This window comes from Sorghum bicolor, chromosome 10 (assembly GCF_000003195.3).
Source record: "Sorghum bicolor cultivar BTx623 chromosome 10, Sorghum_bicolor_NCBIv3, whole genome shotgun sequence".
Classification (NCBI taxonomy): Eukaryota; Viridiplantae; Streptophyta; class Magnoliopsida; order Poales; family Poaceae; genus Sorghum; species Sorghum bicolor.
Window position 1 is genome coordinate 52,595,102 of NC_012879.2, and position 12,623 is coordinate 52,607,724.

A 12,623-nucleotide genomic window follows, 5' to 3' on the forward strand; every position below is an offset into this window, starting at 1 on the left:
CGACGGATAATGCGATTGCGAGAGCGGTGGTAGAGTAGAATATGCAGCAGGATTCGGCAATCATATGCGGCAGCCGTCGTAGCCGTCGTCGTTGGATAGGAGGACTAGGACTACTCTGTTTATTTGATTTTATTTATCGAATTTGTCAGTCCTTCAACAGTACTTTTCTCTTCTATAATCAGTTAATAGTATTTTTAGCTATAATTTTTCAGATAAATGAAAATGCTTTGGACACGGCGATTTCGGCGAGGCCGTAGGTGAGCTATAAGGTCACTCAGCGTCACCGTCCCAGGTGGCTGATGGCGACGGTGTCCAACCATGGGGGTTGCCGTGCCGGATCAAATTCAAAGACGCCTGCGTGCGTGTGCGTGCGGTGCGCGCCGGCCTCGACTCCTGTCCTGGCTTACGCTGTCACTCTGTAGTTTAGGCTTATTTTGCGTGGACCTGCGCCGGCCGCCGCCTGACCGATAATGCAATGCGCGCGTGTTGCTTGTGGCCGTCGTATACCGCTCCGGCGCTCCGGTGACCGGTCCGGTGGCCGATTATTTGTACTACTCCTACCTCTCTTGCTTGCTGATGCTATCCTATCCATCCATACCATCATCATTGCTTAAAGAAAAAAAAAAGATACCATCACCATGCACCCAACTACTCCCATGTCATATGCTATGGATAAATGCTGCTTGTAAATGTTTCACGCTTACATTAGACACCTATATATATGATTATAATAAGGATTTGTTTAGTTCTACCTAAAATCCAATTTTTTAAAAAAATTCTCTGTCATCGAATCTTGCGGCACATGTATGGAACATTAAATACAGATAAAAAATAACTAATCGTACAATTTGTCTGTAATTTGCGAAACGAATCTTTTAAGTCTAGTTAGTCCATGGTTGGACAATAATTATCAAATACAAACGAAAGTGCTACATTACAAAAATTCAAAAAGTTTTTGAATCTAAACAAGGCCTAATCAGATTATGGTCCAAACAAAACAAAAGTAATTATGTTATGAATTATTATAATCAAAGTCTCTTATTACTATAATCTCATAATCCGGCCAAGAAAGACATGATTTTACATAAAGTCCAAATCACACCCTCCCCACCTCCCAAGGTTATCCTCTTTTCTCTCGTCATCTTCTAAACGGTAATATAAGGATTTCTCACTTTAATCAATCATAATAACATAGGGACCGAAATACTCTCATTATTATAATCCATAACCTAACTATAATAATTTCATATATTATAACAATCTAGTTGTGATCTAAACAGATCCTTACGGCAATGTTTCTCTCCCTTGTTCGAACATGCGTCGAATTTAGTTTTCGTGCCTAAGATGCAAGCACTTTGTTTCCTATCGGAGAATCTGGCTCCCTTATGAATGCAATCTAATTAGTGCTAAACTGGGAGTCTATGCATGCTGACTATGGTCTATGGGTGAGGCCTTGCTGCATCGCCTCCTTAGTCCTCACACAATATAATAATAAAATAACAAAAATAAAACGTGAACCAAGTCATATGATGTTGTCAATTTATTGAGGGATGGATCCAACATGGAGGTTGTGGGGGCTCAAGCCCCCCCCCCCTAACTACTAATAAGTTAACTAATAGGGAGGAGAGAGAATGGAAGAGCGAAGAAAAAAACGAGAGAAAGAAGATAGGGAGGAGGTGGGTTGGTTCTAGAGGAAGTTCTATTTATTAGTTGTATAAATTTTTGCAAAATGGCTACGGTAGCACTTCGTTTGTATTTCACAATTATTATTTAATTATAGATTAACTAGGCTCAAAAGTTTTGTCTAGTAGATTATAGGAAAATTATGTAATTAGTTATTTTTTATCTATATTTAATGTTCTATGCTTGTGTCGTAGGATTTGATGTGACGAAGAATCTTAAAAAAATTTGTACAATTTTTGAGAACTAAATGCCGCTTAGTCTACTAGGTTTGGTTTCAAAGTATCAAGTATTTCGATAACCGATATCGTTTTTTGTTTATTGTTGTAGGTTGTAAGAGCTCTGTCTGATGCAATGATCGAGTTTGTTGTTGTTGTTGTTGTTGTTGTTGGACTTGGACCGACTATTACTATCGTCATGCTGGTTGTGCTTATCATGGCAAGTTGATATTGGGCGTGTTCAACTAGGTAAAAAGCTAAAGTAGTCGTGTGTACCAGTGAGAGGGTGATAACTTTTTTTGCGACAAAAAAAAAATATTATATGATAGCTGGTACATCAAATACGCTACAGATATTTTTGAATTAGAAAATAGTATCTACACTATGAAAAGCATAACTCAAACCAAACATGTTAGATGCTTTACAGTATGGATGACCATACATGCAAACATTCGTCAAATGGCCTAAAAACAAATGACTAACGAACGATGACCACTAGGTGAAATTAGGGGATTTCTTTTTTCTAGTGTCGTCCTTCTTCTTTTTGCTACTGAAGAGTGAGAAAGACTAATCTGAGAATTATTCTTCATCGTGGCTAGATCTAACCACAAAAAAACGGAGAAGAGACCGAAGAAAATTATTCTATGCCGACGACATCATCTCTGTCTTGATGCTGCAGTCCGGAAACAAAAGTCTCTATGTCGTCATATTCATGAAGATGTTGATGCCAAAGTGGTCGCCTTTATCTTCAACGGAGCTGCCATTTAGAAGACAATTTCATTTCTCCTTTTCACCGTCGCTCGGAGAGGAGTAAGGCCCTGTTTAGTTCCCCACCTAAAAATTTTTTATCCATCCAATCGAATCTTTGGACACATGCATGGAACATTAAATGTAGATAAAAAAATAAACTAATTACACAGTTTAGTTGAGAATCGCGAGACGAATCTTTTAAGCCTAGTTACTCCATGATTAGCCTTAAGTGCTACAGTAACCCACATATGCTAATGATAGATTAGTTATGCTTAATAAATTTGTCTTGCAGTTTCCTGACGAGCTATGTAATTTGTTTTTTTATTAGTTTCTAAAAACCTCTCCCGACATCCTTCCGACACATCCGATGTGACATCCAAAAAATTTTCGTTCCCAATCTAAACTGACCCTAAAGAGAAGATAAAACTCTAATACCCACCACCCACGAGAGTGACACCTGGTACGCCACCTCAGTAGCACATTTTGAGAGTAGCCGTTGTAGCGACATGCCTTTCTCACCTCATCCGTGTAGCTTTTGAAATGGATTTTTAGATGATACGGGCCAAATGGTTTCCAAGAAACTTCACGCAGCGGATTAGCGTAAATCTGGATTATTAGTAGTAAACAAATTTGACCCTATAGACTGACGGAAAGCAGGTGAGCGAGTCCGGACTCCGGACCCTCCCGTTCCTTTATAATAGAGCAGCGTGCGCGACTGCAGGTGGTGGCCACAGGCTCTGGTAGCACGACACGGTCCCCCCCACAACCACCACCCGGCCCAACGCCTCCAACGACCTCCGTCCTCCGCCCAAAATACTCCGCTCGCTCTCCCTGTTCCTGTTTCTCGGTGTTGCCCCCTCGGCTCGGCCCTCGTCGGCGGACTCTGCTGCTCCTCATGGCGCCGTCCTCCTCCTCCCCGTCCTCGTTGTCGTCGTCGGGCGGCTCCCACGCGGGCCTCGCCATCGCGGCCACCGCCATGGCGCTCTCCGGCACGCTCGTCCTCTACTCCCTGTGCCGCGCCAAGCAGCCGCACCTGGTCCCCTCCGACGCCGCCCCGTCCCCTCGTCTCCGCCCGTGCCTCGCCTCGTCCGGTAAGTGCGCGCGCGCCGTCTGTTCTGTCCTTCTCGGTTCCTTCCCCTGCCGCGGCGCGGCGCGCCGGACTGCCGGCCGGGGTGGGCGTTTACTTGCTGTTGCTGTTGCTGGAGAGTGCCCCCCCCCCTCCCCTAACGGCGGGAGTACGTTTCCCGTGCGTGCAGACAAGCGGAAGAAGAAGAAGCGGGAGATGGCGCGGCGAGGGAAGAGCCAGCAGAAGCGGGTGCGCTTCGCGGACGACGTCGTGGACACCAAGGACAATGGCGCCGCCAACGCCGCTGCCGCCGGGGCGGCGCGGGAGGAGGCGGAGGCGGAGGCCGAGCCGTCGTGCTGTACCGCGGCGCTGAGGACGACGCCCATGCCGGCCAACCGGGAGGCGCTGTACCGCGGCATGCTCCGCGGCCGGTCCATGCTCAGGGTCACCTGCTCCTACTAGCTAAGCTAGCAGGGTAGCAGTAGCACCACCTGCCGGCGGCCCCCCGACGTAACCACTCCATCATCCATTAATCTAGACCTCTCCGACCTCCAGCAAGCTTGCTCCTCTCCGTGTCTCTTCTCTACTCTTGTGTGCGCGTGCTGTGCTGTGCTGCCAACTAGTGGCGGCGCTGCTAATTAGTTGCCCGGAATTAATTAATCGGGCCTAGATAGCTCCCTCCCTCGCCCATTTGTTTGCTGGGAAAGTTTTGTAATTAGTGGCCGTCCCCGCGAGGCGAGGGAGCTGATCCGTGCGTGCTTTACTGTTGATGCTGTGTTGCTTGTATGTATGGTAGCTTCTTTGCTTGTACTACATTAGTGTTGTACTGAGTGATGATGATCAGTGAAACGATTCTTCACTGTTCCAAGCTAACCATCTTTCTTTCACTCGTACAGAGACTCTCTTCATCTCTATCCATCTAAAAAAAAGAAAAAAAAAGAAAGAAAGAAAAAAATATATTTTCTTGGCAAGCAGTTGGTTGGCCGATAGCTAGATCTTTTTCGTCCGGACTGATGAGGAGGTGCCCTGCCGGAATTGGTTTCTCCGGCGCCGTGTCGCCGGGCAACGACGATCAGGCGTTGCTGTATCTGTCGGGCACGGGCTTTGCCTTTGTTTCTGTGGAGGCGATACGATACCGTCGGGACTCATGGCTGTGGGAGCTCGAGCGCGACTATACGCCGGCCGCTGCCGGCGGACTCGTCGATCGGGATCAGAGTTCTCTAGAGGAGCTTTCTGACGCGCTCCTCCCCTCCACTCCACCTGCGAACGACCCCGGTCCAGCCAGCGCGTGCGGCGTGTCGGCCGTGACCCGTCGTGAGCTGCTGCGTCGCCGTCCGCCGCGGGAAGGCATCCCCAAGGCTCCACCCAACAAGTTTTCACAGTGCTTGGCACTTCCCTCGCACGCACAACTCCTCCATGTCGGCTCAAGCGCAATAAGCTCATCATGGTCTCGAGATCCGGTCCCCATTGCTCCCACGCTCGTGCGCGCATGATGTGGAGCAGCTCAGCTCAGCTCAGCAAAGGCTGGAGTTTGATTAGTTGGAGGAGGCAACCAAGCTTAACCTTTGGCGGTTTGGAGAGACTTCTAATTTGGGCACGCACTGTTATCCATTCCTCTACAGTATTTTTACCATTGTACGACAGCAACCCAAAGCATCTGTACTATTCATTTGTTTGTTTGTTATCCACCACCCTCCGCGGCTGTTGGCAGTAGCGTAAGCACAAAAATGCAAAAAAAAAAAATCATAATTAATTAGAAATGTTACTCGTGAAAACATTCTCCAAACACAGATAAACAATCGACGTGAGATTTCATAGATCACCGCATGCTTTCTAGAAATTAATGTTGCAGGTCTACAAACAGAGCCAGAGGGATTGGGCAAAGCTGAATCAAACACGTGTATAGCTTTTAGAACAAACAAAATCTGCTGGACAAAAACCTCCGTTTTCATCAGTTCATCATATTGTATTATATACTACTCGATCTACTGCCTTGCTGTTGCCGTCATAAGAACCATCTGTACGTGCTTATCTTTTTTCCAAAAGAAAAGAAAAACTCTGTGCTCTTGTGCTTTCTCGACTGAATTTGTTGCTGCCACCATCAGATTCAGACCACTCTCGTTCTCATCTACTTTCCTTCCAGATTGCTTCATTCATCCTGCAGTGGATTACCTTCTCTCCGTCCCATTCCAATCGCCAACTTGGTGTACTAGGCCTTGTTTGAATTTTTTTTTTAGATTTTTGACACCGTAGCATTTTCGTTTTTATTTGACAAACATTGTCTAATTATGGAGTAACTAGGTTTAAAAGATTCATCTCGTGATTTACAAGTAAACTGTGCAATTAGTTATTCTTTTTATCTATATTTAATACTTCATGCATGTGCCGTAAGATTCGATGTGACGGGGAATCTTATAAAGTTTTGGGTTCTTGGGTGTATCTAAACAAGGCCTTAGGCCTCCTAGTTCCTTGTTCATCTACAGTCCGCTTCCCCTGCCCATCCGATCAGCGCTTGCGCGCTCGATGCCTCCCGCGCCTCCTCCAGGCTCAACCGCAGCAAGGGTTTCACTGTTCATCACATACTGTCTGTCCCAATGTTTTTCTCACCCAGTTTACTATTCATACACAGTACCGACCCGTTAACAAACAGTAACGGGTCCACCACCACAAAGTACCAGCCCGTTAACTAACAGTAATGCTCCGTCACTGCACATTACTACCCGTCAGCCTGTACCACCCCGTTATACAACAGTATCGGGTCGGTCGCTGTACAGTACCAGATCCACTAATCTGTATTATCAGGTTAATTACTGTCACATACCCCCATCATCCTGCACTACCGAATTTAGAAAACCTGCCTGTGCGAAGCACGGAGGCCCTGTAGTTTAAAATTGTGTTTGACTTGTAAAGTCACCATATGCCTCATGAGGTGATGTATCATGAGGAGATGTATTATGAGTTCCACCATTCTTGCCAATAGATCCTCTCATGATCTTTGTCATCCCCGCACCCGTACTGCGAGATGGCGCTTGTGATTCCTTTGCAAATTCTATTCAGAATTCTAAACACCATCAGGGCATATACTGGAATGGCACCTCAATCAATGCAATTATATGGCCTCCTTTAAAGCTGGAGTCTATTTACGCCAACCATACATGGCACATGAAGTAAAGAAACTACTTTAATTACTAATGGCTGACTTTGTCAATGATCATCGAACTAAAAAAAGACCAGCCCGGTGTCCACTGTGGTGGGCGCTCAATAGTATTCCGAAGCCAGAATGCAAATAGTAGGGTTTTTATATATATCTTGATATATACATAATGATTATATAGACAACTAGACCTCCCCTTCTCAAGGGGATAAACTCCTTCTCAAGGGGATAAACTTTTTAGTTTTCCTTCTCAAGGGGATCAATTTGCGTCAAAAGTCCTAGATACATAACCGCTATCTTACCGTCTTATGTAGAAATCATTGATATGACACAACCTATAGCTAACTTGAGAGAGCCCATTGATTTCTGTATTGAGTTATAGATCAAGAGAGATCGCGGATATCATATGGAACTTAGAAAGAACTCTCAAGATTGAAGTTATCCTATAGATGTTGTATTCATGCTTGTTCGAAATGTGAATTATAATATTTTTTCTTGTGGGAATGGAAATGAAAAACACGATATACTTTTTTTTTAGAAATATGGACAAATGGAAGTTTAACTCCTAAAGAAGCACTTTATGAAACTTCTCGTAATTTGATTGATTTATTTCTTCCTTTTATACACACAGAGGAAGAGGGCACTAATTTCGAAGAAAATAAAAACAGGTTAACTCCACCCTTTTTGACCTTTCAAAAAAGATTCACTAATCTAAAGAAAAACAAAAAAGGAACCCACAGCTGTTTTGGAAATATGTCAACAGCCCAAAGAAATAGCACAATGGGACCATGGGAGAATCATGACCATTAGAAGAGCTATCTATAATAAACTGGAATTGAATTCAGAAATACATCAACAGCCCAAAGTAATGGCGCATTGGGAGCATGGGAGAATCATGACCATTAGAAGAGGTATCGATAATAAATTGGAAATGACAGTCTAACTGTGTATGATTCCCCACTGATCCAGTTACCTGAGAAATGGAAGCTAACAAATCCACAAGCTCCAGTCAAGTTGGAACCCCAGAAGATGAAAATTGCACCAGTCAAGTTGAAACCCCACAAGATGAAAATCACACAGAAGCTGGTTTGGTTGAAGACAAGAATTGTGTGCTTTTGTGATGTAACAATGGATGACTCACCTGTCTGCCACTATGTTACATTAGAGGCGGCTATTATACATACTTATTTGATGAAACCATGAATCATGTAATGACTTGATTAACATGAACTGAGAACAGAGTGGACAGATTCCCATAAGTTAAAGTTGCAAATTACAATTGACAACAGTGTATAAAAGAAACCAAAGATGTACAGTACCAGAAAAGCTTATATGGCAAAAAGTTTTCATTTGGCTTAGGTGCATGTATTCCAATCAACAATAATAGTGAGGCCTTGTTTAGATAAAAACAAAAGTGCTACTCCATGATGTGCCCCTACTATTCCTTATGGTAGTAGTGAGGATGACATGGAGTAACATATTTTCGATTGAATTTGTTGCTGCCACCATTGTCAGATTCAAACCGCTCTCGTTCTCATAAGCTTTCCAGATTGCTTCATGCCTTCATCCTGCCACTTTCGTCCCCCATTAATTTTGTCTCTTTTTGCTTTCTCCCCAACCCTCATGATCACAAAATAGTTAGTTTAGTCATCAAGGCTACCAAAGGCACATCGAAAAAAAAATCAAAGAGACAAACATCATTTGAGAACGGCAATTAAATAGCCCAATTTGCAAAGCATGCTGCAGCCCAAAAAAAAGACTTAAACGGAGGCCCAATTGTAAAATGAAACAGGAAAGGAAAGCTGGCCCATTTTAATTAATTCAGCGTAAACAAAATAAAAACTGTCAGAAGTGGGATTTGAACCCACGCCCTCGTTAGAGGACCAGAACTTGAGTCTGGCGCCTTAGACCACTCGGCCATCCTGACTGTGATGTCCAGATCTCTTATATACTTTATATTACTTATAACTTCATACTTATAACTTCACATCTTCCAGCATTGGTTCAACCTCTGACTTCCAACATGCCTCGACACGTTACTGTGACGTCTATCTAGCCCCACTGACCGTCAAAGGGGGGAAAAACACTAGCTAAGATGGAATCATTCCTATGGTGCCGTTTGATAACCTGCCATGGGCACAAGAAGCAAAAGAAAAAAAAGGTATATATTGTATGACCAATTCTTAAAGTATTAGACAGGGTTAGTTTAGGTTCTCAAACTATGAAATCACATGTTTAGCTTTTTAATGTATTTAAGTGATCTCATTACAGGGGTTAGCGTGAAAAGCTTATATATAGTGTACACAGTCAATGACGGAACTAGGGGCTAGCAGGCCGAGGCAGTGCCCCCCCCCCAAGCCCAATTATTCCTTTAAATACCTATGTAAATATTAATATTTATAGTATAAGAAATATCAATTTCATCTTTTTTTTTCAAATATGATGATTTTGGTAAGAAATAGTTTAATATTTTTTTTAAAAAAAATTCAAACATATAATTATGTATATTTTATCATACTAAAAAATACAGTCATATTTGTTCGGCCTCCCTTAATCAAACTCGTTGGTTACACCACAGTCAAGGCATTGGTTGAGGCGGAGGAAGTCCGAGCAGGGCTTGCCATGTGTGATCCAACAAGACGACGACGTTTTGAGATTCGCACGGGGGCGCCTTACCGGCGGTGGTGAGGTTTCTGACCAAACCAAAGATAACATCATAACAAGATGGTTAAGGGCAGTCCATCGGTGCAAGGAATTAAACTAATTCTTAGGATAAGATTTACCCAAAATTGGCTACGGATTCAGCATGGGGGTGCGGTTCATGGGAGCCGTCACCGATTGGGACATTGCATGGTTCAGGGTTCTTTCCAACTCGTATCCATGTGGACAATCGCATTAACTTCTAACCCTCATCATGTCTATTTTGGACCTGATTGAGGTCAGCTAAATATATTAGAGGGCTAAATGTACGGTTTCATAGTTTGAGGACCTAGACAAAATCCATACTTTTAATTACTAATTGCATAGTTTGCCTGTAAATTGCAAGATGAATCTTTTGATACTAGTTAGTCCATGATTGGACAATATTTGTCAAATACAAAGAAAAGTGCTATAGTGTCTATTTTGAAAAAAAACAAAAACTAAACAAGGCCCAAGACTTGAACCCAGGTTGTGATTGTCACTGTACAATAAGATCATAATATGTGTGCACGTGGGCTTAATGAGCTATCGAAGGCACTGTCGGACAGTGCCTTCGATACGTTCTGAGGCGCCCTTCAACATTATACAAGCACAACTTGAAAGCTCATTAAAGCCAGCACGACGGCTCATCGATATCAAAGGCAAACATCCGCTCTCGTAGAGGTCAATATCGAAGGGGAAAAAATATCATCAAATCTTTCGAGTATTAAATATGGGAACATATCTAGTGCAAACCACAACCTCCGTGAAAACCTGTGCAAACCATGACAAAAAAGTCATATAAATTCACCAAAAAAATCACACATGTAGATGATATGATGATACACAACCCTGTAAAATATCTTATCCAAACTCGAATTCATTTGTGAGATATAAAAATAACAAATTTCTAGCATGCCACATTCACTTATAAATCACAAGACAAATCTTTTAAATACTATGGTTAGCTATAATTACTATAATAACTAACATATGCTAATGACAAATTAATTAGACTTAATAAATTTATCTCGCAGTTGTTAGACGATCTATATAATTTGTTTTTCTGATGTACTTATTATTTGTTGATATTCTTTCCTATAAAATTCATCAGACTTACAAAAATATGACTGTATAATTTTAGAAGTTAATTTATTTATAAAAGGGGAAGTTCATTGATGAGGTTGATTCGGACCACACACCAGCACTGGATAGCATGCTCGAGGTCACACACGTTCTAGCACACAACAAGAACGTGGTAGAATGGCGAGACTAACTAGCAAGTCAGTGCGGATCCATCGCTCATTCTTCACATGATAATCTCCTGAACACCTTCCGACCTCTTGAGACACATCAGGAGATATAGAGTAAGCTTGTTCTAGGATTGGCGGCCATCTAGAGTGTTATCAAATCTCGTCGAGAGACGTACTTGACTAACAACATGTGTTGAAAAGTTAGAGCAAGAGTAAAAGAGTAGTAGATGTGTTTTTTGATGATTAGAAGTTGAATTCTTCAATTGTCCATGGTCCTTCAATATATACAAACGGGGTGGTCTTATCTAGTAGGAAAAATTTCAACGAAGACACATCAGGAGATACAGAGTGAGCTTGTTCTAGGATTGGCGGCCATCTAGAGTGTTATCAAATCTCGTCGAGAGACGTACGTGACTAACAACATGTGTTGAAAAGTTAGAGCAAAAGTAAAAGGGTAGTAGATGTGTTTTTTGATGATTAGAAGTTGAATTCTTCAATTGTCCATGGTCCTTCAATATATACAAACGGGGTGTCTTATCTAGTAGGAAAAATTTCAAGACTTAACCTTCAAGCTTTTCATGATAAAAAGTAAGACAGGACCAAGTGGACTCAACTCGGTTTTGTATCAGCAAATTAAACTGGGCTATCGTTCTAGAAACCGGTCTGGTTGGATTCCTTGCGGCCTAGCTCGGCTGGAAGACGATGAACATAAAAATCATCCTGGCAGGTTTTTAGATCTGGTTAGGCTGGTTTTGGCTGGCAGCAGCCCAAAACTTCATTTTCTTTGTTTGAACTCTAAATCTAATGTTTCAAATATATTTTCTTGATGGTCTTGATGCTAGAAACTTGCTAGCGGAGTCTATTGGACTTTTTGACACATTTTTGTCGTAATACAATGTATAAGAAAAAAAAAATGCCCAAACATAAGGAGTACCAACGTACAAGACAAATTTTGGTCACAATATATCACATACTACATCAAGGCCAACATGGTATTTTTCATGTGTTAGTTAACAGAGTTTGCCAAATAGAATAGATAAGATTATATAGTAAAATTCAGAGCAGTGTCGTATAGCGGTATAGGGAACTCTAATTTTTTTGAGGTCATAAAAAGAACAAGTAAGTTTGCCAGTGTCATATAAGGAATTTTCTCCTTAACATATCTGGAAGAAAAAGAAACACATTGAAAACGACACTAGAGGTGTTTTTTTTTTCTCGCAAGGCGTTTCCTCTTACTTTGACTTTTGAAATAGTGTCATATTGGCGTTTGTTGTATGATGTTTTTGAAAGATCTACCCATTCTGCTTCTTCGAGAGAACTCCTAACAAACTAAGATCTACCTGCAGCATGTTGACAGGATGAGGAAACAAAGACCAAAAAATAAGAGAAAGGTGAGCTTACGAGGACAATCACACATGATGGCCTTGATTAACCACTCCACCATACACAACCAAATCATGATTCATCCTACATGACGAGTGGCAACACGATAGGTATTTTCTTTCCCTTATATTAACCACTTGTTTTATTTTCTTTTTTTAATCAGCAAAGCTACTTCTATTCTATACACCTATATTATTTATGTTAAGTAATGGGTTGTTCAAACATGATGTGTGGTCGCAGGGTCCATTTCCCTATTGCATACGGTCTACATGTGTCAAGTACATGTTTTATATCCTGCCGCAATAGATATTTGGAATACGTGACTATCACTAACGTTGCTACGCTGGCAGCTTAGTCTAATAAATTTGATTATCCTTCACTGTGCTACTAAGTGTACCAACAATCAACTTCTCATATAAGCTCCAAACTACTGCACAATT

The 12,623-nt window shown here is 42.1% G+C and overlaps 1 protein-coding gene and 1 non-coding gene across 2 annotated transcripts; one reads left to right on the top strand and one right to left on the bottom strand.

The window, feature by feature from the left end:
• Positions 3,350–4,587, top strand: LOC8082263. Its single transcript, XM_002437208.2, has 2 exons — positions 3,350–3,739; positions 3,905–4,587. The coding sequence occupies exons 1-2, from the start codon at positions 3,544–3,546 to the stop codon at positions 4,174–4,176; spliced, it is 468 nt and encodes a 155-aa protein (XP_002437253.1). The 5' UTR covers positions 3,350–3,543; the 3' UTR covers positions 4,177–4,587.
• On the bottom strand, positions 8,712–8,795 carry TRNAL-CAA. The gene has a single exon. It is a non-coding gene; the product is annotated as a tRNA-Leu (tRNA).

What these genes read in the sequence shown, in the direction of transcription:
- LOC8082263 (XM_002437208.2), top strand. Translation starts at nt 3,544, where the DNA reads ATGGCGCCGTCCTCCTCCTCCCCGTCCTCGTTGTCGTCGTCGGGCGGC. An exon ending in CCCGTGCCTCGCCTCGTCCG is followed by an intron (nt 3,740 to 3,904) that starts GTAAGTGCGCGC and finishes CCGTGCGTGCAG; the next exon opens with ACAAGCGGAAGAAGAAGAAG.